General features: G+C 37.0%; 1 protein-coding gene across 1 annotated transcript in view; it reads right to left on the bottom strand.

Annotated features, from left to right (window-relative positions):
• Positions 1 to 876: 876 nt before the first annotated feature.
• LOC145682383 (ankyrin repeat domain-containing protein 54-like) overlaps positions 877 to 25,064 on the bottom strand; it is a 42,956-nt gene continuing 18,768 nt past the window's right edge. The window contains exons 5-7 of the mRNA XM_081753977.1: positions 22,371 to 22,486; positions 14,130 to 14,257; positions 877 to 6,103 (exon numbers count right to left, since the gene is read on the bottom strand). Of these exons, the coding sequence (XP_081610103.1) occupies positions 5,927 to 6,103; positions 14,130 to 14,257; positions 22,371 to 22,486 (421 nt within the window). The 3' untranslated portion in view covers positions 877 to 5,926. The remainder of the gene's footprint in view (positions 6,104 to 14,129; positions 14,258 to 22,370; positions 22,487 to 25,064) is intronic.

Genomic DNA, 25,064 nt, shown 5'->3' with positions numbered 1-25,064 from the left:
TACTGATGTTTAAGCTATGGAATGCCACTTGTCACATGTCATTCCAGAGTCATGGAGACTAATCCATGGCATTCAGTGGTGACGTCCTGTTGAAACAGCGGGCTGTCATTGAATTTCTGACTGCGGAAGGTTCTGCGCCCAGGAACATTCATTGCCTGCTACGAGTCATGGATACACCATTACGATCCAGAAACGAAGCGTCAGTAGATGGAGTACTACCACACGTCTTCTCCTCCGCCGAAGAAATTCAGAGTTGTCCCATCTGCTGGCAAAGTGTTGCTGATATTCTGCCTCATCCTGCCTATAGTCCAGATCTTGCGTTCTGCAAGTTTTGGATCACCCCAAACTTAAGGATCACCTTAAGGGCCAACGCTAAAGTTGTGACGCGGAGGTAGAAGCAGTAGTTCGGCTATGGTGTCGCCAGCAGCCACCACAATTCTTCACCGACGTCATGAAGAACCTTGTGTTTCGCGTTGGCGCAAACGTGTTGGCCGTAAAGGGGACTATATTGAAAAATGATGCCACCATTTGTGGCTGACATTGCAAGCTTTCCACGGCTTGTGCCTGTATCGGCTGATATCTATCAAACTATTCAGACATTACTAGCTATCTATCAAACTATCTATCTATTCAGGCATTACTTTCTGAATCACTCTCGTATCTCAGATAAGCGCCAGAAAGCCATTCTGGGTTTCAGGATGAAATTGCAGGACGCATCGGTGTGAATTGTGCCAAGTATTATCAGGTAAAACTTTTAAGACTGTTGTGCTACATATACTGTAGTTCATTGAAATATCTTTTCGCTACGGAGTTCACAGAAAATTCTGTAGCAGTAGATTATATAACACAGGAAGGAAGAACAAAAATATTCAAAGATCTTTTTAAGCTCCTTGTTGTTCGAAAAAACGAGTACAAATACCTGAAAATATTTCTTTTATCATTGAGAATTCACTATGGAAAGACTTCGACATTATGCTTTGAACAAAAATAAGTAAGTCTTTTTACATACATACATATACAAGATACATACACAAAAAAAAAACAAATGTACATGATCACCTCGTAAACTTAAGTTCTACATTAAAATAAAACTGAACACCACTGAAAAGAAGCCCCATGTAATCAGACTGGTTCCAACTCTATATAAAAAGTGTTGATTTGTTTTAATAGCACTTCCAGTGAAAGCTTCAGCTTCTATTCATTCCTGGAACAACTACATAGATTATAACAGCAACAAATAGTGGATGGACATCTCTGCAACTTCCAATAACAACTAAGCGAGCATTCATTTAAAAATATAACAAAATAAAACATTTGTCAAAACAAACTTAGTTAAAAAAAATGTAAAGTAACAGAATAGGTATAACACGGTATTTCATTTCCTTATGCGAGATCTTCGAGTGAGTGGAGAACAAAGACCATCTTTAGTATTGTTTAACATATACGCGACACTTTTTACAAATGGCAGCACTGTAAGGACAAGAAGCGGTCTTTTCTAAATCCATGCAGTTTCACTTGGTTCCTTCGTTAACCCCTTGCGTTCCAGTTGCCATCCAGGTAGATGTCAACTCCATTGCAAAATATCAGTGACATCCATGGAGATACCATCAAAACGTATCCTTTTATTGAGAGTCGTATTAATGCTGGAGGTCATGAATTTTTTTTTAGCGGATGCAAGGAAAGAGTTAGTTCTACTGTTTCTCCTTCGGTGACAGCACCTTACTCATCTCCGGTCAGTGCTGCCAACATGAAGCAGCATAAAATCCCTTCAGAACTTCAAAATTTCCCTTTTTCAGTCAAATGTTGAACAATGCAAATATATTTTTAGCAGTGATGTGAATGCTCTCCTCATGCATGTGTATGCTTTTGTGTGGGTGTGTATAATTTATCAAAATAGGAACTATATATATAAACATTGTGTGTGTGTGTGTGTATGCGAGCGCATGCGATTGTACAAAAAATTATATTTATTGAAATTTATACAATAACTCTGCCCTATACAGTCTTTTAAGAGCAAATGAAAACCTGGTATTACAGCACGGTATTAAAACATAGGAAAATGGCACCTGGTACGCAAGGGGTTAACGTCATCCAAGATCAGATTTCCTTTCAATAACGAAATGAGAAAATCCTGAGTACATTAATTCCACGTCTGATATTTTGAATTCTCTTCCGTGTAAGGACAGTTAATTGTATATTGTACATTCAAGCAGTTATAATAATATTTGTCAAGGTATACGAGGGGAAACCAAAACCCTTAGAAACAATGCGCGATTTTCTTTGCAAAGTTGCGAAGTTTGCAACGATGGTTTGAAAAGTGAGCAACAGGTGCAGAATTGACCGCTGCTCGATGACAGAGCAGTAAAATCAAGGCTGTGGTTCCCTGTACCACAGAACAGCGTCTGCTATTCGTTCCTTAAATACGAAGGGAGGAAGGGAACTCATTGGAAAATAAAAGCTGCATTATGGACATCATGTCTTATCACACTGCAGCCGATATACCAATAAACTGAGGAATTTCGAAACTGTCTCCGCTCTGTGACAGAATGCGCTTCTTATGAGTGTGTTGCAAGTGTGGCCCCAGTTTTACACTCCTGTCCTGTTTCAATTTTGCGTTGCCACATGTCGGTAGCTGTTTCAAACAATGCTTATGACTTCCGAACTTCCAGGAGAATCGTGCACTGTTTCTAAATTTGTAATTCTGGACGAAAAATTCGATATGGCAACACTGTGTAGCCTGAGAGAAGGGATAACGATCACTGGACTTGTATTCCCGAACCGCTGGAACAGTCAACGTGAGTCTGCGGAGTGGCCAGCTCGATCTCCCGACTTAACCTACTTAATGGAGTGTTTAAAAGGACTTTTTTCTTGTGGAGTGTATTAAAGGACAGCGTATCAACATCATGTACGCCATTTGGCAGAACTACGGGAAACTATCATTGAAGAGTTCCACAGGATACCAGTACGTGTCCGTCAAGCTGCTTATGACAACATTGTTCTTCGTCTCTAGGCATGTATCGGTTTAGATGGTGCATTGGTGGACTACGTCATGGAGAACAGAGATTACAATTTTTGTAAGGAACGATATGAGAGTAGTGTGTTTATGTTCAAGTTACGTTGCTACATTCTTTACCGCAGTCTTTGGTACGTATACCAAGTCGCATTTGTACTCTGTGACTTGTACGTTTTCTCAAACCACCTTTGAAAGTGCAGAGATTTCATACCCTAGAAACACATGTGAAGAAGTGAACGTCACCGCAACAATGGACTTTGCATTGTATTTTGGAAAGCAGATAGAGAAATTGGAAGAGGTCCCGATTTCTCTCCTTTGATAGGAACTATGAGGCGCCATTGTCCTAGGTACTGCCATGTTTATACGTATTTAATCAACTCCCTAACTTTTTTCATGAGCAGTTTTATAGCACACAACAGCTTTCTCTTCTCTTCGTGGGTGCGCTCATGTCTTTGTTTGGGATACAACTGTTTGTCCTTATTGAAAAAAAAAAATGTTTTTGCTGTTCCCGCGCTTTAACCTCCCATATAACATAGACTGGTACTTTCCGAACATATCCTGTAAGTTGACATAGTGATTTCTATAAACACATCCTCCGTTCGCTACGGCTAATAGTTCTGTTCGCCTACTGCACTTTTTATCATCATTTTGAATAGCGCTGTCAGCCACTTAAGAAGATAGGAATCAAAATACTTGTAAATTGTACTATTATTGAATCTCTTAACTACTACACTGCATTCCGACTCAATCTTTTCTGATTTTTGCATCGTTGTTCTGCACAGTTCAATTAATATTCGACTGCAAATTCACTTTGTGAAGTAATGACGGACAAATTACACGAGTTGCCTTTTTTCTGTTGTAGTTTAACGTCCTACAATTATGCAAAGTGGCTAAAGGAGACAGTGATAATAACATGTATATGATATTAGTGGATTGAAGAAAGTGGGAGAATCAATGGAAAACACACGCACACGGCAACTGTCCTCACAAAGCCCGCTGGGATCGAACCAGGGATCACACGCCCCAAAGGTGAGTGCTCCACCACTGACCCACCGTGGTCCATCATAATTGAAATGTGGTGGCTGAATTTGCACGAAGGCGGAGAAGGACACGAGGTTCAAATCGAACTCGATTCAAAGCAGTATTGTAATAAAACGAATCTTTTAGTTTAATATCGGATGGTTATACTGTTTAGACCAGCCATGTGCAACAGCCAGTCCAGGCCCACTCACCCCTTTCATCTGGCCTGTCCGATTGCTTATTGAAAATATACTTCTTACATAATCTTAAAGTGAATTGAAAATATTTCCTGGATACCTGATGCCCACCTTGGAAAATATCATCCGCGTTGGAACATCGAGTGTACCACGGAACAGTGAGAGATTATTTCACAACATGAATCAAATTCCTCACTAAAATAATAAATAAATAGATTTTTCCTCCTTTTCTTTAGTAAATAAATATTTTGGTTACCGTTACAACGGATTTTGTGTTTCTATGATAGTGTACACTGAATGAGTTCCTCCATTAAACATGGCTATTCGATTGTTATGAAAATGTTATACATTATTTTATACAGACCTTGACGCCTGTAAGTCCTCTGTCATTGGCCCACCCCTTGTTCCAACTTCCGCCTACCTGGTTTAGACTAAAGAAGACGAATTATGCAACGAGATATTCGAAGAAAGTCACAGACATTGTGTTGTCCAGGACAAACTCATATAACGTACAATCCAACCAGGAAAGGGCACTTTGCTACTAATCAAACATGTAGTACCATGGTAATAGCGCAATACACAGTTAATGAATATGTAATTTTTTTCCGTACATATCATTAATACCACTTACCCAATTACTCCAGGCATCATTAATGCAGCTACCCCCCCCCCCCTTCTGTTTTGACGATAATAATGAGATCTACTGCTTTGTTTGTTCTAAATTCTTTACTAAACTGCGAAACTTTCTCCCCTGTTTTCTGTGAATAACTCAATAAAAAGGAATACGACATTTTTTTTTTTTTTTTAATGTGCAATTTAATGATCACACAACGAAATTAAAACAAATTTATGTTTTAGATCTTTCTTATAGTGCAAAGATTTGAACATCCGATATTGTTTTCTATTTGCTGTCTTGAACGAACAACAGTAAAAATCAAATAATCGATATCAAATAATTCTGCGAACCTGCACTCGAAAAAAAAATTAATAAATGAAAACTCTAAATGTCTCAACGAATGGAAAATCGGATGGCACTACTGTAACAAGATATCAAGAAATATATTAGAATACTGCTATCTTTATTTCACGTTTGGTACCCACGAGAGTATGTCGTTTTCTATAATTACATATCACTTTAACATATAATTTCTTATTCTCCACTCACTTGAAAAGCTCATCAACGAAACAAAAGAATTAATAAACTTTTGTGTCAACCATATTCGTGTTCTATGAACACTCAAAACAATGGAAGTTGTCTTATTTCACAGCTTTCGACACATTTGACAAAGAGAAAACTTATTTTAGGTCTTTTTTTAACGTAGGTAAAAGAATTAAAAAGTTACAAACAGGAAATTTTCATTGTCGCTTGTGTCGACCATTATTTTATGTGGGATTTTGACCTGGTTCCCTGTTTCTTTATCGTATTAATTCTAGAATTCGGCACTAACAACGACTACTGGCACTGCCATATTGTGCAAGTTTTGGACTTGAATCAACTTTCAATTCGGCCATACGTTAATGTGTACGAAGAAGTTCAAAAAACTAGGACACTTAATGAACAAACCTGGACGAATACTGAGTGTATTTGATAAGTATTTTCGATGCATTAATCTCTCAGTTAGTCCATGGAATTGGGTGTCCAAGTTCTTTTGAACATTGTTCGATGTGATTTCTATGAGCAGATGCTCATTTTACTTCAAGATGGCTTATTTTCAATGCTGAGATTGGAGAGACTAGCAAGTAAGTCCTTGACTCCGAGGTCGACTTCTTCCTTTGACTGGCTGAGGGTCAGGCGAGACGAAAAAGCATTCAATAGCTCAGCCTCTGAGTCTTTGCCCCATTTGTGAAGGTATGCCAGCATCATATCGATCACCTGAAAAATAAATATATATATAATAACCAAACCACAGCCAGGATGTTCAAAATAACTGCAATATCAACACAAGTCATGCTGCACAATTAAGGGTTTTCCATGGTGTCCACAGAAAATTCCATCTCAATTTCCCTGACTTTCCCTGATTTTCCCTGACTGCATTTCCAATTTTTCCCTGACTTTTTCTGGCCTCCACCATCCCCATAGCCAGCCAACTCTCACCTTATTTACTGTCGTATTATTACATTTTATTACACATTATGTACACAAGATTACAAAGATACAGAAAGATTTTTTAACGTACATTTACAAGTTTACAAAATGTATTATATTAGCACATGTTGACATAAAACTGAAAAATATCATGGTTTAAAATAAAAAATAACGATAATAATAATAATAATAATAATAAAGCGTCTTCTGTACAATATGGAGAATGTGTTCACATGAAAATTTCTCACTTATGATTGCACAACTATCCATAAAAGTGGGGAATAAAATAGTTTATATTTTTAATAAGTGTTCCATATTACAAACTGCCTTTCTTCTTTTCCAGCTCATCGATTCTTGCTTGAAGAGCACTTTCTTCTGATTTCAAGTTATTCTGCAACTTTTGTCTTTTGTCATTTAAATCTTTTAGCTCTTGATTAATCCTTCTCTTTTCTACAACTTTCTTTTTTTCTTCGCGCTGTACACTTTTCTGTTTGTCCAGATAATCTTGGTACCTTCGTCTGGAACATTTTACAGACTGTAGTAAGCTCCTGGTGATGGATATATTACATACACCCCCAGCACTGCTGATAGCATCATGCACAAGTCTTTGAGACACCAGAGAGTGTTCTACAAGATTTTCTACAAGTAGTGATTTGTTGATGGAGAAACCACTTTCAACCGGTGAATTGCCATGTGACATTATCAAGCAAATTTTCACTACATTCAAAAGGCTAGCAAACTTGACATCATCCTTTAGCATCTTGTAGTAAAACTCATCTAATCCTACAGAATCGTCGTGTCTTGCAGTAAACTCGCAAAAGTATGATTTCAAGGAACCTTGTGCTTCAACACACAATACACTGAACTGTTTCTTTGCCTGTTCAGCCACATCTGACGAAATCCTGTTTGCACTGTGAAGGTCTTCAAGAACAATCTGCGCTCTCTTTCTTGCTAGAGATGGCTGCTCCAAAATAATACTTGGGGCAAAACAAGTGACACCACGCACAAACCTGTACTTCAGCGGGCTTCTTTCACGCAACTTCTGAACTAAACCTATGATTAATTTGCGAAACTCAAGTTTGAATTCTGCTTTTTCCTTGTCTGTACATACGGTTTCTCTTAATACTTTCCTCGTAGCAAAACCAATGTCAATCATTGCTGAAGGAAGAAGGTTCTCATTTGAAAGTTCCAAAGACATCAGTTTTTGAGCAGAGTCAGCTTGCTGCAATATTTCTGGTTTCACACATCGAGCCAATAAACTATGCATTAAGTCCAAAAGTGCTGTGTGCAAGAAAGGCATTAGTGGCTTTGGAGACTGAAATCTTCGAAGAAAAGTTTCACATTCTGCTGAAACAACTCTATAACCAGCCAACTTACTCTTCAACAGAGGGTCTTTCATCTGTTCCTTTAAAGAAGATTGTTGCCGACAACTAGGTAGTGTAGAATCTTGTATGAATTTCTTCACATTGTGATAAATTTTCACAGCCCTTTCCAAGCAATCCACATTCTCAAGCCATCTGATAGAACAGAACTTTTTTGGGAAATCGGTGGATCCTGTAATGGTAGTATATTCCGCCCGGCGAGCTGGGCTGTTATTAAAAAGGTAATACATATCCCTAAGAGTCTCGTCTAAATGCCACTGTGATGCCTTTAGCCCATTTTTCATGCTACCATGCAAAACATGTAGTCCACAAACACCAGTGTCTATCAAACTTTTTCCATCGGGATTTCGTTGGCACATTTCACTTTTTAGTTTTTCCCTGAAGAGGAGATTTACGTTTGGTCCATCCATGGAAACCTGCAGTAAATTGTATAATGAAAGACCTATTCCCTCTCTGAATCTCTCCAAAAGATCATCGGCTCTTGCCCGTCCCAAAAATACACTATTTAGATATGATGTAGAAACTTTTTGTTGATTTACATCCCAGAATCTTACGACTAGGTCCATCTGGCCTCTCTGAACTACTTTATTCAGAGATTCGTCGAAATATATGACATAATCTGAAGCCTGTTTAACTCTATCCATAACACAATCTTTAAAATATGGAGCCAAGCCATGATTTACTAGATAAGAGGCTTTTGTCTTCCCAAGGGTAAATTTGGAAGCAATAGAGCTGTCAGGAAACATCAACTGGAAAGTTTGGCTAATGTTCTGGCAAGCATTCAAGGATATTTTCTTTGCAACCAACTCCAAAGTCCATATTATTTCTGCCTTCATAACTTCTTCGGTCTGTATGTATGAATGTAAACCACGCTCTTTATTTTTGCTATTGATTTCACCACTTCCTTCACTTGATTCTGGCTGATCATCTTTATGCTTACACACAGTTTGATCAGATTCCTGGCTACAGTCACTTGTACCTGATGACTGACCTGTTGAACTGGAAGGCACAAACACACTGACAGCAGGTTGCATGAGTTTAGCTTTCAAGTTCTTAAGATGTTGAGGTCCTTTAGCATGAGAGGACACTGCTCTTCGTCCCATGTTACTAAGCTTGAATGATTTTGAACATACTTTGCAAAACGCACATCCACTATTTCCATGTACACGTCCAATCCAACATGAAAATTCCGGGTACAACTTTTCATCAAGCCATTGATCATTAAAAGAAGTTGACTTATTAGCCATTATGATGACTCATAAGGTCAGATTATTGAGTTGACATTCCACTTAAACCTGCAAAAAGAGAAAGTGATATTAATTTCTGAAGCAATGCAAAGAAAGGCATCTAAAATATTTTTGGAAGTGAAATTAGAAATTACGTACAATGATATACTTACCAGACAAAAGGTACTGATAGTAAACTGTTACCACAATTTGATTACCATCACTAATATATGTACGAGCTTTCAAGAACTAACTCACTGTTTACATCATCGTCCGTGCTGCCCTCACCCATCCTATTCTCCCATCTAAGCCTGATGATGAGAACAGTGAGTTAGTTCTCGAAAGCTCGTACATATATTAGTGATGGTAATCAAATTGGGGTAACAGTTTACTATCAGCACCTGTTATCTCGTAAGTATATCAATGTTAGTAACTACAAAGCGGTCCAACTTTTGCGGTTTAGAAATTATGTAGATAGGTAGATACAATAGAATATTATGCTCTGAAGCACAGAAAAAAATATAAATGTATTGTAAGAAAAGGTCACCCTTCACCTCCAAGGGCAACCGGAAACAAGATTTAGATTAATACAAAATAAGAGTATCTTTTTACTTTTTAAACTTAGTAGACCTGCTGTATCCTTAAAAAAATAATAATAAAATAAATATGGACTGATCACTTAGCCACTGATCGCAAAATCGAGTTTTTCTTGGCATTGTAAACTAATGATCTATACAAGAAAAATTTAAATACAATTAAATTAGCAAATATGTATAGCTCATAAAGGCATATGCATATTCTAGTCCCTCAGAAAAAATCCTAAGACACAATTAGCATATTGCTAATATGTAGCAATTTAAATCATCATTGGGACTGCACTTGAAAAATAAAGGAAATAAAGGACATATATATTTGTCCTATAATAATTGTCACAAATTTCCAAAATATAGGAAAACAGGACAAGTGGGAGCCCTGTTTATATAAAAAAACACTGTGTTCAAAGGAATAGTTAACTGATAAGGACTTTGGACTGACAGCTAGGCCAAGTTTGTTTACGGGAAGCAAGCGCTCACGGAATAAGCAAGCCCATTATGCCTGCATCATTGACTCACAATCACATGTTCACGGATGTAGTTTATGGTGCAAGTCTTTTGAATCATCCTGTTGCTTTTCATCATTGGGTACAGGCCATGCGAAACAATCTATTAAGTATCTAGACAAGCCCTCAGTTTTGGTATGTTTCATTATTGGGCTCAGGTCGTGCGAAACATTTCAACTGGTATTAACAACTGAATTTTTTTCGCTTAGCCTACCAAAGAGCCTGAAATATTGACTTGGTATTCCTATAGTACAGGTGTTAGAAAAAGATGAAAATAAAGTATGTATGAAACCAAGAAGAGATTCAAAATACTCTACTGTCAAGTAAAAAGCAAACAAACAAAACAAAACAAACAAACAAAAAAAAAAACGGAAGAAAAAAATGAGCCGCTAGGAAGGCGGGAAAGTACCTTCTGATAAGCATCAGAAGGTGAATATAAAAATACTTGTACATTTCCATCAACATATGGTGTTTGTCCCTCCAGGAATCAACTGCAAAACATACAAGAAATCTTTCTAATTGTAATGTTTGTAATTGATCGTACAATTTCTTGTGCATTTTCCCTGACTTTCCCTGACTTGGCAAGCTTTTCTTGTGATTTCCCTGACTTTCCCTGACTAAAATCCATTTCCCTGACTATCCCTGATTTTCCCTGACTTTCCAGAATGTGGACACCATGGTTTTCACTCTTTTCTTTTCTATATAAACTAAAAGGCAGTGACAAATTTAGAAAGTGAGGTAGATAACATAAAATACTATCAAATTACGAGGACTATCCAGAAAGTAACAGACGTTTTGAAATAGAAAAGTAATAGAATAAACAAACCAAATTGTATTACATACATTTGAAAGCTACACTCTTAAGATATTTTTCCACATAATCGCCATGCAAATTAGGGCACTTATCACACCGTGGCATAAGTTGTTTAATACCGTAGCAGTAGAAATCTGCAGCCTGTGATTTCAACCATGACTTACATCGGCATACAGTTCGGCGTCAGTATCAAAGCCATGTCTTCATCGCCGGGAAAATGTGGTAGTCGATGTAACTGTCAGTCAGTCAAAACAATTCTGCTCTCTATGAAATATCTTGAAAACTACCATGAGGTGTATCAGGAAAGAAAAGATACAATGCATATACATCGTAGTGTAAGTTTGTAAGGCGTAAGTTGGCACACTGGAAGTAACCTTGATCCTTACCCTTTTTAGCAGCGTTAATTCGGCAGTGCTGCGTTGAGTCTTGTGCAAGTGACGTATGCTGGAAATAGGTGCTACGATAAAGAACCCTGCAAAATGACAAGTGCGCGCTGTAATACGGTTCCTGCAAGCAGAAGGCGAACGTCCACTGGATATTTATGGTCAAATTGTGGTTATTTATGAGAAATCGTCAAAATGTGGTGCAGTGAGTTCGCTGTAGGTAGGATATTCACGACGAAGAAAGAAATGGGAGGCCATCTGTGACCTCTCATAGTGTTTTTACACGAATTAAAGAACGAGTACATGCAAGCGAATATATATGTAACACTAAGAGAGTTGTGTGTCATGTTTCCCGAAACATCATGAAACACAATTCACGAATCCGTGATGGTAACACTAGATTACTGAAAATAGTGTACACTGGATGCCCAAAATGCTGAAGGACGAACACAAAACGAAAAGAAAAAGCGTTTCTCAACATCATTGTGATGAGAGATAAAACATGGGTCTACCAACACACACCTGAATTCTTGTAACAGCCACTGCAATGCCGTCATATCCATTCCCCTCAGGAAAAAGGGGGAAAAGAATGGAAAACGTCAATTTCACCTCGCGTTATCTGAGACGGATGCAGTATTCTGCTGATCGAATTCACACCTTCGGAAGCAATACTGCTGCAGCATAGTGCCAGACGTTGGAACAGCTTAAACGTGCAATACAAACAAAAAGAGGGGCGTGTTATCATGTAGACTTTACGCCTATCGCCTGCTTCATGACAATATGGTCCACACAGCGAACGTCACCGAAGTGCCCCCTACAAGATTCTGATGGGAAGTTTTCGATCATGCACCACAGATCCTGGACCTTGCGCCAACTGGTTTTTATCTGTTTCTTTCTTTGAAGAAATACCATGCTAAACAACAGTTGGACAACGAGAAACTCAGGAGGCAGGCGGGGGAGTTCTGCGATACTTGCATCCAGAAACTCCTACCCACATTGAATAAGTGAGTCGATGATGGTGGCAGTTATGTTGAAGTGGTAATTAAGTATCACAGCATCGTTATTGGTGTTGGTATCTTTACTTTCCTGACACGCTCCTGTCAGATACATTTAATTGCTACTTTCCAAAATAGTCAGAGTAATTTATTTAGAAAAAAAATGTCATGGGGAGCGTATTGAAGGCGATTACACATGAAACTTTCCAATAATGTTTTTAACAGTTGAAGCTACGTCTTAGGCTCTATAATCTGATAATGGAATTACTTTGAAGACAACACGGCTGATTTATAGTTTACTTTCAACTGGCAATATCACCCTCAACACTTTTCCACCACACCCTACATGTCGGATCATTTCATTGGATATGATATGTATTAAAATAAATGTGTAAAGGACAAAGAGTTAAAACAGTGTTGCTGTGCTTTTTAAACAGTGTTGCTATACTGCTATACACTACAGTAATGATATAATAATTACAAAAACAACAAAATATACGGGAGGCACGGTGACTTTGATACAGCGCTCACCTCTGGTGCTAGAGTTCCTAGTTCGATTCCACGCCAAGTCAGTTCTCGATGGACAAATAAATTTTCTTTATTACTCCTACATTCACATGCCACCAATTCTTCTATAATCACTGACTTTAATTAATCATCAGTTTCGTTGAGCCTAAAGAGCATCATTGTGGGATGTAATTAAACATTTCACTTCTTCTCACAACATACACAAACTTTAAAAAAATGAAATGAAATCTTTTAAGTTTTACGTCCCACGGTTATGCCGGTTAGACTAAAGGAGACGGTGATTATTAGTAATGAATAAAATGATGGAATGAAGAAAGTGGGAGGAAACGGGAGCATCCCGAGAAAACCCACGCACACGGTGTTTGTCCACCATAAAGTCCACACGGCGCGAGCTGGTATCGAACCAAGGACCCCAAGCACCGGAGGTGAACGCTCTACCGCTGAGCCCCCGCCCCCACAAAGTAAAATAAAGATTTGGTAAGGAAATTACAAGGATGAGTCATTAGTCTTGTAATATTTCTATCATAACTCAGACAGCAAGCGCATGTACATACACCGTCATCAACCATTAAGTACAGGGTTAAACTGGGCCAAGATATAACGTGGAAAACGGGTTATTTAACATGGAGCCCACTACACCATCAGTATCTTCAGTCAGTTTTAGTAGCAATGATGGTGAGTGCTCAGCAACGTCGACAGCAACTCAAAATATTTGTCATGCGAAAGGGAAAGAGGCAGTGAACCACATCAAAGTAATTTGTTGGTTCCAGAAATTTCGTGCAGGTTGTAAAAATGTCATTCAAAATCCGGTCGCCACAGGGTAACAGATTCTGAGGTAACATGATACGTCACTGAGGAAAATCCATCCTCCAGCACACGACGATTGTCAAAACCAACTCGTGACGTCACAGTCCACTGTAATGCGTTACCTTTATGAACTCGGGAAAACCATAAGGAACTGCCGCCTGGGATTAACTTATGGAATCACTATGCTTCACCAACCAGCAGGAAGTGGAAACAGTAGTGAATGATTTGTCTGCCTCTAAGGACAAGATGCGGTATCGAGAACCTGGCAGGAAGGTGGTTGGAGACGGTCCAACAACACGAGGGGCTATACTTTGAATGTTTACCTGCTTTCATTGTATTGTAATAAATACAGGTATGTTATGTATTAAAATATTGCAAGACTTATGACTCACCCTTGCACGAGACACAGTTTCGCATTATAATGAGAGGTAAATGGAAATATTTTGCGCTTGTTAACATTTTCTATACATTTATCTCAAAAGGCAAACAGTTATACTGTATAAGAACACAATTATATGGCTTGCATCCACGGATCTAAACGAATCAAAAATTTTCATCAAAAAGTGAAAGAGTGCTTACCTTTCGCACTTCCATTTTGATTTGTACAGAATCTGCGGATGACGATCCCTGCTGCAACAATTTCAACTTGGATTGGGCCAGCTGCAACGGATTCCGGCCATAGTAGTCGTTCGAAGTCACATTTGTACCTGTAAACAAAATAAAAGTTAACCTTTACGTAAGAGAACTTTTATCAAACAAGTACACCACCAATTCAGTGTAAGTATTACTAATCATTATTTTCGCTTCTGCTTATTTCTGAAACAACAAATAATGCTACACATGATTGAAGTACGCTGAATTATTGCGGTACATGAACTCTTCTGGAAAAGACAAGAAGAGTACACACTCAATTTTAAAGGGTTTATTCGGTTTGCCATAAGGACCAGACTGTGTCACGTGATCAGGTCAGAAGTCACGTTGCATGCTAAATCAAGTCTGGAGATTCCAAATCCAGATGTGAGATATTTCAAGCACATGACCTCCGCCCGGGGCGCCCTGGGTAATACGAAGAAGATGCATATACTTTATCATTAATATTGATTTTACTCAAACAACTTGACTGTTGACAATATTCTATCCATATTTATCTTAAGAGTCTTCATCCCGGCGAAATTAAAATACCGCTAATTTTACAGTAATTATGTGATACCTTCAAAGAGATAAAAGATAATTGAAATATGGAACAAGAGCGCCCTAGACAATATTATTTTGCGTAAGGTACCGTTATCACAAGTCACCTAGTGGCTTTCCGTTTTCAGCTGTTTAGAAACGCGAAAATAAATGCCGATTTTCAAAATGGCTCGAAATCGAAAGCAGATAAGTGAGTCGTGATAACGGTTTCTCATGTAAAATAATATTGTCTAGGGCACTCTTGTTCCATATTTCAATTATCTTTTATCTATTTGAAGATATCACATAATTACTGTAAAATTAACGGTATTTTAATTTCGCCGGGATGAAGACTCTTAAGTGCTATACATCATTTTTAAGCTCTTCATTATGTCTTTGCAACAAGTTTTCAAAATTAACCATCTCCTTATATATATTTGAGATTTTTTACTATGTTCTATTCAATTGAGGACAAATGGCTTCTGAATATAGAATCTACATAGTCGCTACTACATTTAAGTTGAATTTCAGCCATCTTCCTCTTTTCGTTTTTAAAATACTGTAAGCGGAGGAATTATTTGTTTTTTTTATTGATTTTCTATTGACATTAATGTTAATGTTTCGTGTTTTTTGACTATGTTTCATCCATTTTAAGACAATTTGCTTTTGGAATATAGAATCTACATAATGTCTCCTACATTTGAGCTGAATTTCAGTCATCTCCCCAAAGTCTATTCGCATAATTGCAACCGGATATGCCCTTTTTATGCAATCTTACCTCAAATAATAAAAAAGTACACCAGACATAAAATAGTGAAAAGACACAACAATGGGAATTAACAACAGAAGAAGTTGTTAAAACATGGTTTTTAACAGCATTGCTCTAGCTTTTCACAATGTTCATAAAACGTGCCTCATAGCCGACATCGGAACTGATGACGCAGTATCTAGATCTCTTGTATAATGATGTGGTGGGGGACGGCCTATATAGTGAGAGACATGATTTGCATGATGGTCTATGCATCGCGAACTCCACAGGATTCAAGCCCCGGACGCAGTTCGGGGCTCATGTAAATAATACTAGGTTTTGTCCTTTATAACCTTGCTGTTGCATAAAGAGGTAAAACACAAAAACAAAAACATCTGTAGCCTACGATTTTCTAGTTTTCTTTCTTGTCATTGACAAACTCAAAATATATTTTATTAAATTACCTCAACTTTGTACAGAAAATAAAAGTACACCCTTGTATTTCACTTTCTGTATTTTGGAAGCACCTCCAGAGGAAATTTGCCCTTGAAGATAGACCGAGTTGAAATTACCATCTTGCTTCCTTTATCTTCTTCCTTGTATTTAATGGGTGAGCATGTCATTAAAACTCGATCTATCTTACAAGAGCAAATTTCCTCTGAAGATGCTTCCAGAATATAGAAAATGAAATACAAAGGAATATAATTCCGTAAACAACATAAAAATCTTAACATATTATCCCATCTTTGATTTAAAGTTCCATGATATAAATTTAACTCTTGTCATTTTAAATTATTGACTGTATTTTTATATTACCACCTGTTTCTTGTAATACTTTAACTTATATATAATGATAATTTTCTTTACTGTTCTGGCAGCCTGAGACTGGATTCTCAGTTTTTACTTCTTTAATATGCTCTTCTAATTTAATCTTTCTTTGGTTTTGTGTTTCCAATGTCAATATTATCATAAGTATATAAGCGACTCGCAAACCCTGATATATACATATATTGTGAAGTAATGGGTACTTCCATTCGGGACAGTCATGAGACTCAAGGACTGAAGTGTAGGTAAAGCTCTACATTTATGAAGACTTCGACATATACCGGGGGTGAGATAAGTCAACACTAGGCTTACCCCGCAGCAGGACCCATTTTACAGACATTAGGCGAACGCCTGCGCCGCACTGGAACGAAGGAACAAACGACAAAATTCCCACCTCTACCGGTCATGGAAGGCTGGTCGATTTGTAGGAGATGCTTCACCAACAACGCCACTAAGGCTTCCGTTATGCTGTATAGCCCCGGTAAAATATCCTACATAGTTGGTTAATTTTTATATATATATATACTACTTCCAGAAGTGAAAGCTGCGTTAATCTATACTAAAAGAGTAAAAGCAACTGACTCATCATCGTACCCACATCATACCACTTGGCGTAAAGGTCCGATTTGTGGACCTGAACCCTCCACGCCATCTCTTAGTGACTGACAGAACTATGTCCAACCTAGCGACGAACGCGTCGCCCTATCGCGTATTGGGAGCTTTCTAGAGTTAACGGCCGTCACGTCTTTTATTCACAAGACTCCCCGATTTGCCTCACTACGCTGGGTGGACGCCGAAAGTTGGGGAATCGAACCCGGGACCAGCGACATGAATCCAACGATCTAACCACTAGACTACGTTGTCCTCTATACTATTATAGGTATAAAGGTGAAATTTGGACAGAATACTCCTTTTGTCACGGATATAAAAAGGAAAGATTACCTGAAAAATATGTATCCTATTGAGGATGGACTGAGTTGTAGATTTTTTGCCAAGAATACACGAATCTCTAAAAATAGATGAAACTCGGGATACAACTTCCTTATTAAATATAAGAGAATACCGGTTTCAACGTTTTCTAAAATTCCGCTTCTAGAGAGGAAAGGGAAGGGAAGCTATTTTTATAATAATCAAATTTCAGATTTTTTTACTGAGAAAATGTACAGTTTAAGTATTCGTTAAGTTGGAGATGCGAAATTCAGTATATACACTATTCATTAAAAATAAGTGAATATGTGTTGCAGAGTTTTCGAAAATTTCTCAGTATTCAAATTTCTAGTTTTGTATTTATTAAACCCTATTCTTAACGTGTAAAAAACGGACATTGCTGCAAATGCTATATGAATAAAAAAAAAAAAACCTTTTAATCCTATAGTTATTCTATACTACGTAATTAGGAATATTTACCTAAGTAGTCAAGAGCTTGCTATTGAAGGTATTATTTTCACTGTGCAACAATCACATAGAACTACTCACTATTCTAAGTGAAGTTACTATACGAATTATTTAGTATTACAGCATTAAAATATGCTTAAGGAACAACAGAAGTATTGCGTATAAGCATGCGTGATGATGATAAAAATGACATGGTTTCTCATGGATCGACTTCAAGAGAGATTATGTGGTTGGTCTCGGAGTGGTAGCATAGTGGTAATTGAGCGGTACGGTAAACCAGACTCGGGTTTGATCGGCCCAATTGCACACTTTCTCACTTTCAAATTCAATGTAATTTCACCTGTTGTACGACCCGAAGGTCAGAAAGTTCTTACCCTACCATGACACAGAAGCGTTGGTAATATATAAAAATTTGCACAATGATAGGTTGGCATCCCATTCATACGTGTGCTAATTTGAGTCTTTACAGGTCCTATTGAATTGATGTTACAGCCAGAAAACTAGGCGGTGTCAGAATGTTGGATAAAATCGAAAAACGAACTGTGATTAAGTTCTTCTATCTTCAAGGAAAATCGGCACAAACGATACATGAGGAAATGGAAGCTGTGTGATGAGGAGTGAAAGGCTGGAAGAGAGAATTTAAATGTGGTCGTACAAGTCTACAGAATAAACCAAGAGAAGAATGTTCCTTGAAAGCTACAGACCGAAGCGTGATGGCAAAAGTTGAGCAAATAGTGCTTGAAGATAGACATGTGACTACTAATTATTTAGCTAGGAAGATGAACATTAGTAGGAGGTCCCGTTTACATCACATTATATGGCGTTCCGCATCTTTTCAAAAATAGCAACGTGTATGATGTACAGAAAACATTTTTAATCTATACCGTAAAAAAAAAAAGGACAAGGATACTTTTGTAAACTAGTTACTATGGGTGAATCCTGGGCATATCTATTTGACCCTAAAACCAAGAAATAAGTACAATATGGAAACATACTTCATTCCCACTTCCCAAAACGGATAACAGGCAACATTCTTACAGCAAGTATCATGTTGTCCGTGTTTTGGAACCATAAAAGTGTAATCTTAGTTGATTACTTACAAAAAAGAGGCTACAAACAAAGGAACCTGATGCAAAAACTACGGGACACTAGCAAAGCAAAGAGATGGGATTTGCTCTCGAAAGGTGTGTTGATGTTAGCGGATAACGCAGCAGCACACCCAGCAGCAGCAACACTCACTATTGTGCACTAATGTGGCTATGAGCGTTTGCCCCAGCCACTATATTTGCTCGATGGCCCTTTCCGATTAGTCCCTCTTCCCAAATATGAAGAAACATTTGCGGAATACGCGTTTTACGAAAACCTGGTTTGCCTCTAACACCGCAGACTTTTATGCAGATTGTATTAACGGACTGATCCAAAAATGTAAGAAATATAATAGCGCAACAAGAAGTGAATATGTAGAGAAGGTGGCGTTCTTGTACCAAAGTATGGATCTCTATCATTATGGAGGTCTTTGGGATGATACGTCAATCTATAATTCTTAAAATTGAAAGCAGAAAAGACAATTTGATATAGATATTGCATGTATAAATAACAAAAGTGTGGAAGGAGAGGCAAGATATTAGTTGTTTTGAAAGTGCAGACATAGAGGACCAATGTAGTGACCAAAATTTGAAAGAGAAAGTAGCTTTCCAAATTTTGAAGTTCTTTATAACTTGTTGATGTGCTAACGTTTAAAATGCCAAAAATACCATACTTTGAGAAGTGCTTACGATGGTTTCGTATGCTGCATTGTTGCTCGCTGAAATAGTAGCGACGAGCATTACGTATACGCCGTATACGCTTCCACACTGAGCAACAACTGAGCAGAGAAAGATGTATATTAACCGTCTTAAACATTTTTCAAAGAATAGCGTTTCTAGTTTTTTTAAAGTCAGCATATCTATAAGGTATAGGTAACTCCAAAATTTGGAAAACTACTTTCTCTTTCACATGTCTGTCACTACATTGACCCTCTATGTCTACACTTTCCAAACAAAACTAATATCTTGCCTCACCTTCCACACTTTTATTGTTTATACTATGCCATGTATATATCAAATTGTCTTTTTTGGTTTCAATTTTAAGAATTATAAATAGACATATCATCTGCAGTATCTCTCAGACTTCGATTCAACCGTCGTCAAATTCTATATTTTAGACAGAAGTACATTTGATGCAAGACGGTCAAGTTCACGTGCCAAAATAATAGGATCACAGTAAATGCTTACAAAATCCGGAATGTTCCAAAACTTTTGAACGGTACTGTATATATTCTGATTCTGTGAGTGATGGAAACGCGACTTGTGCTTTATGTATTGGACGCCGATGAAATATCAACAAATATATATATATATATTCTAACAATTATTTGGATACTTTTTCTGCTACATGTTCTCTGCATGGATCAGATCTGTCAAAATGTATGTTTGTGTGATTGGCTCGATCCTTTGTAAGAATGGGAGTTATTCATCTGTAGCTAGTCAGATAATTCGACACCGAGAAGTGTTAGCAATAGGAACTAAAGCTTCTGTATACAGTAAGTAGACTCCCGAGTATCCGGCATAATGTGGCGGAAAGGCACGTCGGATAACAAAAAAGTCGGATAGTCTGGAGTTCTATGAACTCATTTCTTTGCCCCACCAACATCAGAAGACAAAGTTTTTATACAGGGTGTCTACTGTTTCAGTTTCAAAATTCCAGTATATTTCCAGATATATTCAGTATAAATATCAGCAAAATTCATGTACCTAATACAATGATCTTTTTAAAGTTCTTTAGGAATAATCACACTCTTGATGATTTCAGGTTTGTAATTGTTTTACCATCAAAATAATATTTTATTTTTAATAAATTTAGTTAACCTTGATTTTTTTTTTTTTTTAATACAATGATCTTCTAACATTTTTAAAGGGCCTCCCAACTCTCCTCACAGCTCTCCACTCCACTAATTGCTTTAAATGTCTAATTACAAAATGTATACAAATTTTGCTTTGGAAAAATTTACAAACTCAATGGATACAAAATTGTTTCTAAGACTATTAAAACAATTACAAAAAAAAAAAAAAAAGTATTGTCAATAAATTATCAGTTTGAAGATTTTTCCAGTATGTGGATCAAAATTCCCGTATATTTCCAGTATTTCCAGTATCAGTAGACACCCTGTTATAACAAAACTGTACATTGTTATAATACAGTGGGCAAGCGTACTGTATTGAGGCACGTTACACACTGATGAAACAATGAACAAGAAGCAGAACTTTGCCCTTTTCCTGTCACAACTTGTATTTTGCACACGATACGTAGGAGGATCGTAGCAGACGCCCGTTTCGAATGCGTTGGCAATGATTGGAGGCTGGATACTCGGGAGTCTAGTATAATGGAAAATTAAAAAATCCTTCTTTCTGCCTAACATACTGACATTAAGTATATTGATCTTACATTTAACAATAATAAACAATATTCTAAAAGGATCTAAAGATCACCAACCACGTATAGAGTTAAATGCTCAATTGAAGTTACTAACAAATAAATATGATTTTAACATTAACGAAATTATTTTCATTAGGCCAAGTTCCAAGATACATAATAAGTGATGTAGGTGTTTTTTTTTATTTATTTATTTATTTATTTAATATATAAGGCAGAGAACTTTAAGCTGGCAACATTGTTTTCTGTGATAGCTGATATTACAGTTCTCGGTTTCGAAGTTATTTTGGTTTGGCAATTTATCATGATAGACTCACGCCGGAGCAAGGTTTGCATATTGTGCAAATTTATTTTGAAAATCATGGTTCAATTCGACAAACTCATCGGCCATTACGTGCATTTTACGGTTCTCATAATCGTCCATCAGAGCAATTAATTCGAGAAACTACGGTTTTCAATACGCAATACGTTTACTCTAAACAACAATACATATCCCGTAAAACATCGTACAGTGCTGACGATGTGGGTCAGAACATCACAGTCAACGGTGAGTGGTACAGAGACATGATTACTAACGTTTTCGTGCCTCAATTGAAAGACATTAATGTTGTAGACATGTGATTTCAGCAGGACGGCACCACAATTAATTTACTGAAAGAAACATTTGACAAACGATTACTTTCACAAAATGGACCTGTCAACTGGCCACCTCGTTTGTGCGATTTGACGCCATTAGATTATTTTCTCTGGGGATATGTAAAGTCGCATGTTTACGCCGAGAAATCAAAAATTGAGCACTTGGAAGCCAACATTCGACGCGTTATTCACGAAAAACAGCCTGATTTATTGCGAAGAGTGTGTGAAAATCGAACTTTCAGATTACGCCATGTACGCGCCTGCCACGGGGGCCACATGCCTCAAATCATATTCAAACATTAATGAAATAAAATGACTTATCAAATAAAGCCAATTTCATGGATATTGATTTTTTTTTTTTTTTTTTTTTTTTTTTTTTTTTTTTTTAACTATTTATAACGGTAAATTGTAGATAGTACAAAATTGAGACCAAGTCGAAGACGTAACCAAATGCACAGGTTTCAATATACATTTTTTTTTTTTTAAACCTGAAAATATCACAGTAGCAGTATCAAATTCTCCCAATGGCAATTAAATGCTTCTGAATATCTACCTAATGAATCAGAACATCTTACCAGCTTTTAACAATAGTGTCACAACCTCAACATGATTTGTACAAGCAGCCAAATGAAGTGGAGTGTTTCCCAGAGAATCCTTCTGGTTCGGATTTGCTCCCTTATCTAGTAGCAACCTGTTATAACGAAACGTTAAAAAAAATCAATATTTTCAAATGAAATACCTCACCTATATCCTATATTTATTTATTTATTATCAACAAAGCCAGACATACAACTAATAACAAGGCCACATACGTATTTCATAAGACCGCAGAGAAAACAAGAATTTGTAAACTGTCTTTACTCATCGACAGTTCAGTGACATCGACAGAATTAAATAGAATAAGCACAGACATCAATCTCAAATTCACGCCACATGTAAAACACATTGACAAAGCCAAGCTGTTGTCAATTCCGTTTTAACGAAATATCCCAGTGTAAATCCAAATGTTGCTGAATTCCTATATTATCAGTAATTTTTTGTACTTTCTTCCCCTCTTCCCTTTATGAGGGCCCTGTTGCTATTTGTTTTTAACTGAATATTGTAGCAAGAATATCGTAACAATTATTTTTTTAATATATATTTTTTAAAAACTACATTCCAACTATAATTGAATGGTAAAAACGAACAGAAAATACAATAAGCAGAAAAAAAAAGTCAAGGCCCATGACATTTGCTTCATAAACCAGCTTTTACCTGTCTGTCGAAAATGAATGTTACTGGATATTTGTGGCAAAGAGAGGTATTTTAATATATTATTTTATGAACTAATTGGAGATGTTGTCAGACTACAATCGATCGTTTTACCTATTCCACTTGACTTCCGTTTACGAACGATGTACTGGATTTGAAACTGTACTACCGTATGACACTGGTTATAAAATTGTTGCTGAACTTGAGTGGGAAAAAATCGAATTCTAACCGCCTTGACCGAACCGTTTACTAATAAAACTACATGTGATGTCGAAAGGGAAGTTCAGACAAATGAACCGAACGTAGATAGAAGAGCCATTCACCCAGTAAAGAAGAGGAAAAATGATGGTCAGTTGCTTTTCCCTCGGGTCTAAAAGGTACATTGAGACTAGAAGATGCTTTTACTTTGAAAAATCAAGGAGTCGATGTGGAATGATATCTTAAGAATTAGAATACCACTTATACAAGAACAGACTACTTACGACTTCATTACATAAATATTCACTTGTACATGTCAATTATTACCCTTACATGAGGCATAGTACCAAGAACACAGATTCTTAACAATTCCAACGTAACAAAACAACTACACAGTATCAACTCACTCTAAATTCTGATTCCTGAAAGTCCAAGCTTTCGACTCTCCGCTGGGACTTTGTTTACGGAGGATAAAAACAGGAAGTAGAGTTTAAAAGAAATGAAAAGGCAGACTCATCAGGGAAAAGCAGCCATATATTGTTAATTGTTGCTTATTACTTGTCCAGTGATGGTGTGGCGCACTCAAATTTTGCGTTCTTTTATCCAGACAGAGAAAGCTGTCAATTCATGTTCATTTTTGTTCCAATGTATATATATCTATCTTGAGTCTATTGTGTTGATTCTTTTAAATATTTCGAAAGACGTGAAACCGAATGTTCTGTTTAGCATCTCTTAAGATGTTCTTTGATGGGTGCCTTTAACTTTCTATTTAACAAGCCTATGTCTCTCCAGGTAGATGCATCGTATCTCGTAAACTCCTGACTGTTCATTGGGATTAGCATAATAGCTTTTAAATTGTGTACTATTCTTATCCTAAGTTACGGCTGTGCATAAACCATACTATGCAAAAATCATGTTCAATGCAGTTGCACTTTGAAAAATATGAGTAGTCCAACCCATTTTTTTTATCTGTGATCTCGGTTTTAGGTCTGTCGAAACTTAAGATTTCTTTTAGTCTGATTGTACCGATTTAATAAACTGGACAGACTACCAAGTCTCAATTAGTAATTGATCTATTTTTAAATTCTCATTCTAACAAAGAAAGCCTTATAGCACCCAGAAAAAAGTTTTTCCATCTATTAGCTTTTATCAATGATGAATAGGCAAATATACTGTACACACTATGACCCGCACTACGCTTGTGGGAAACGGTAGTAAGAAACTTTTATTATGTGTTCTATAGTTAAGTTCGAGAAAGTGGATACGTTCAAATATCTAGGATCAGTATTAACAGACCAAAAGCATATTGACGAAGAAATTAAATGTTGACTAAAAGCAGGGAATTCGCGTTATTATTCAGTTCAAAATCTTTTATCGTCGCGAATTCTGTTGAGGAATTTGAACTTAAAATACATAAAACGATGATCACGCCTGTTATATTGCATACTTGCGAAACACGGTCGCTTACTCTGAGGAAAGAACACAGACTGAAAGTATTTGAGAATAAAATCCTGAAATAAACATTCAGACCCAAGACGAACGAGGAATGGAGGAAACTTCATAACAAGGAACTGCATAATTTATACAGTTTACCAAATATTGTTAGGGAAATGAAGTCTAGGAGGCTCAGGTGGGCAGGTCATGTAGCTAGAATGGAAGAAAGTAGGAACGCTTTCCAAGTTTTAACTGGAAATCCAATTGCTAAACAACCATTAGAAATATCGAGGCGCAGATGGGAGGAAAATATTAAAATGGGTCTCGCAGAAATGGGAATACAAAGTAGAAACTGGATCCAGTTGGCCAAGGATAGAACTCAGTGG

The sequence above is a fragment of the Thermobia domestica genome, chromosome 3 (genome assembly GCF_964235325.1).
Source record: "Thermobia domestica chromosome 3, izTheDome1.hap1.1, whole genome shotgun sequence".
Classification (NCBI taxonomy): Eukaryota; Metazoa; Arthropoda; class Insecta; order Zygentoma; family Lepismatidae; genus Thermobia; species Thermobia domestica.
The sequence above is the reverse complement of the archived record's forward strand: the minus strand, read 5'-3'. Positions and strand labels throughout refer to the sequence as shown.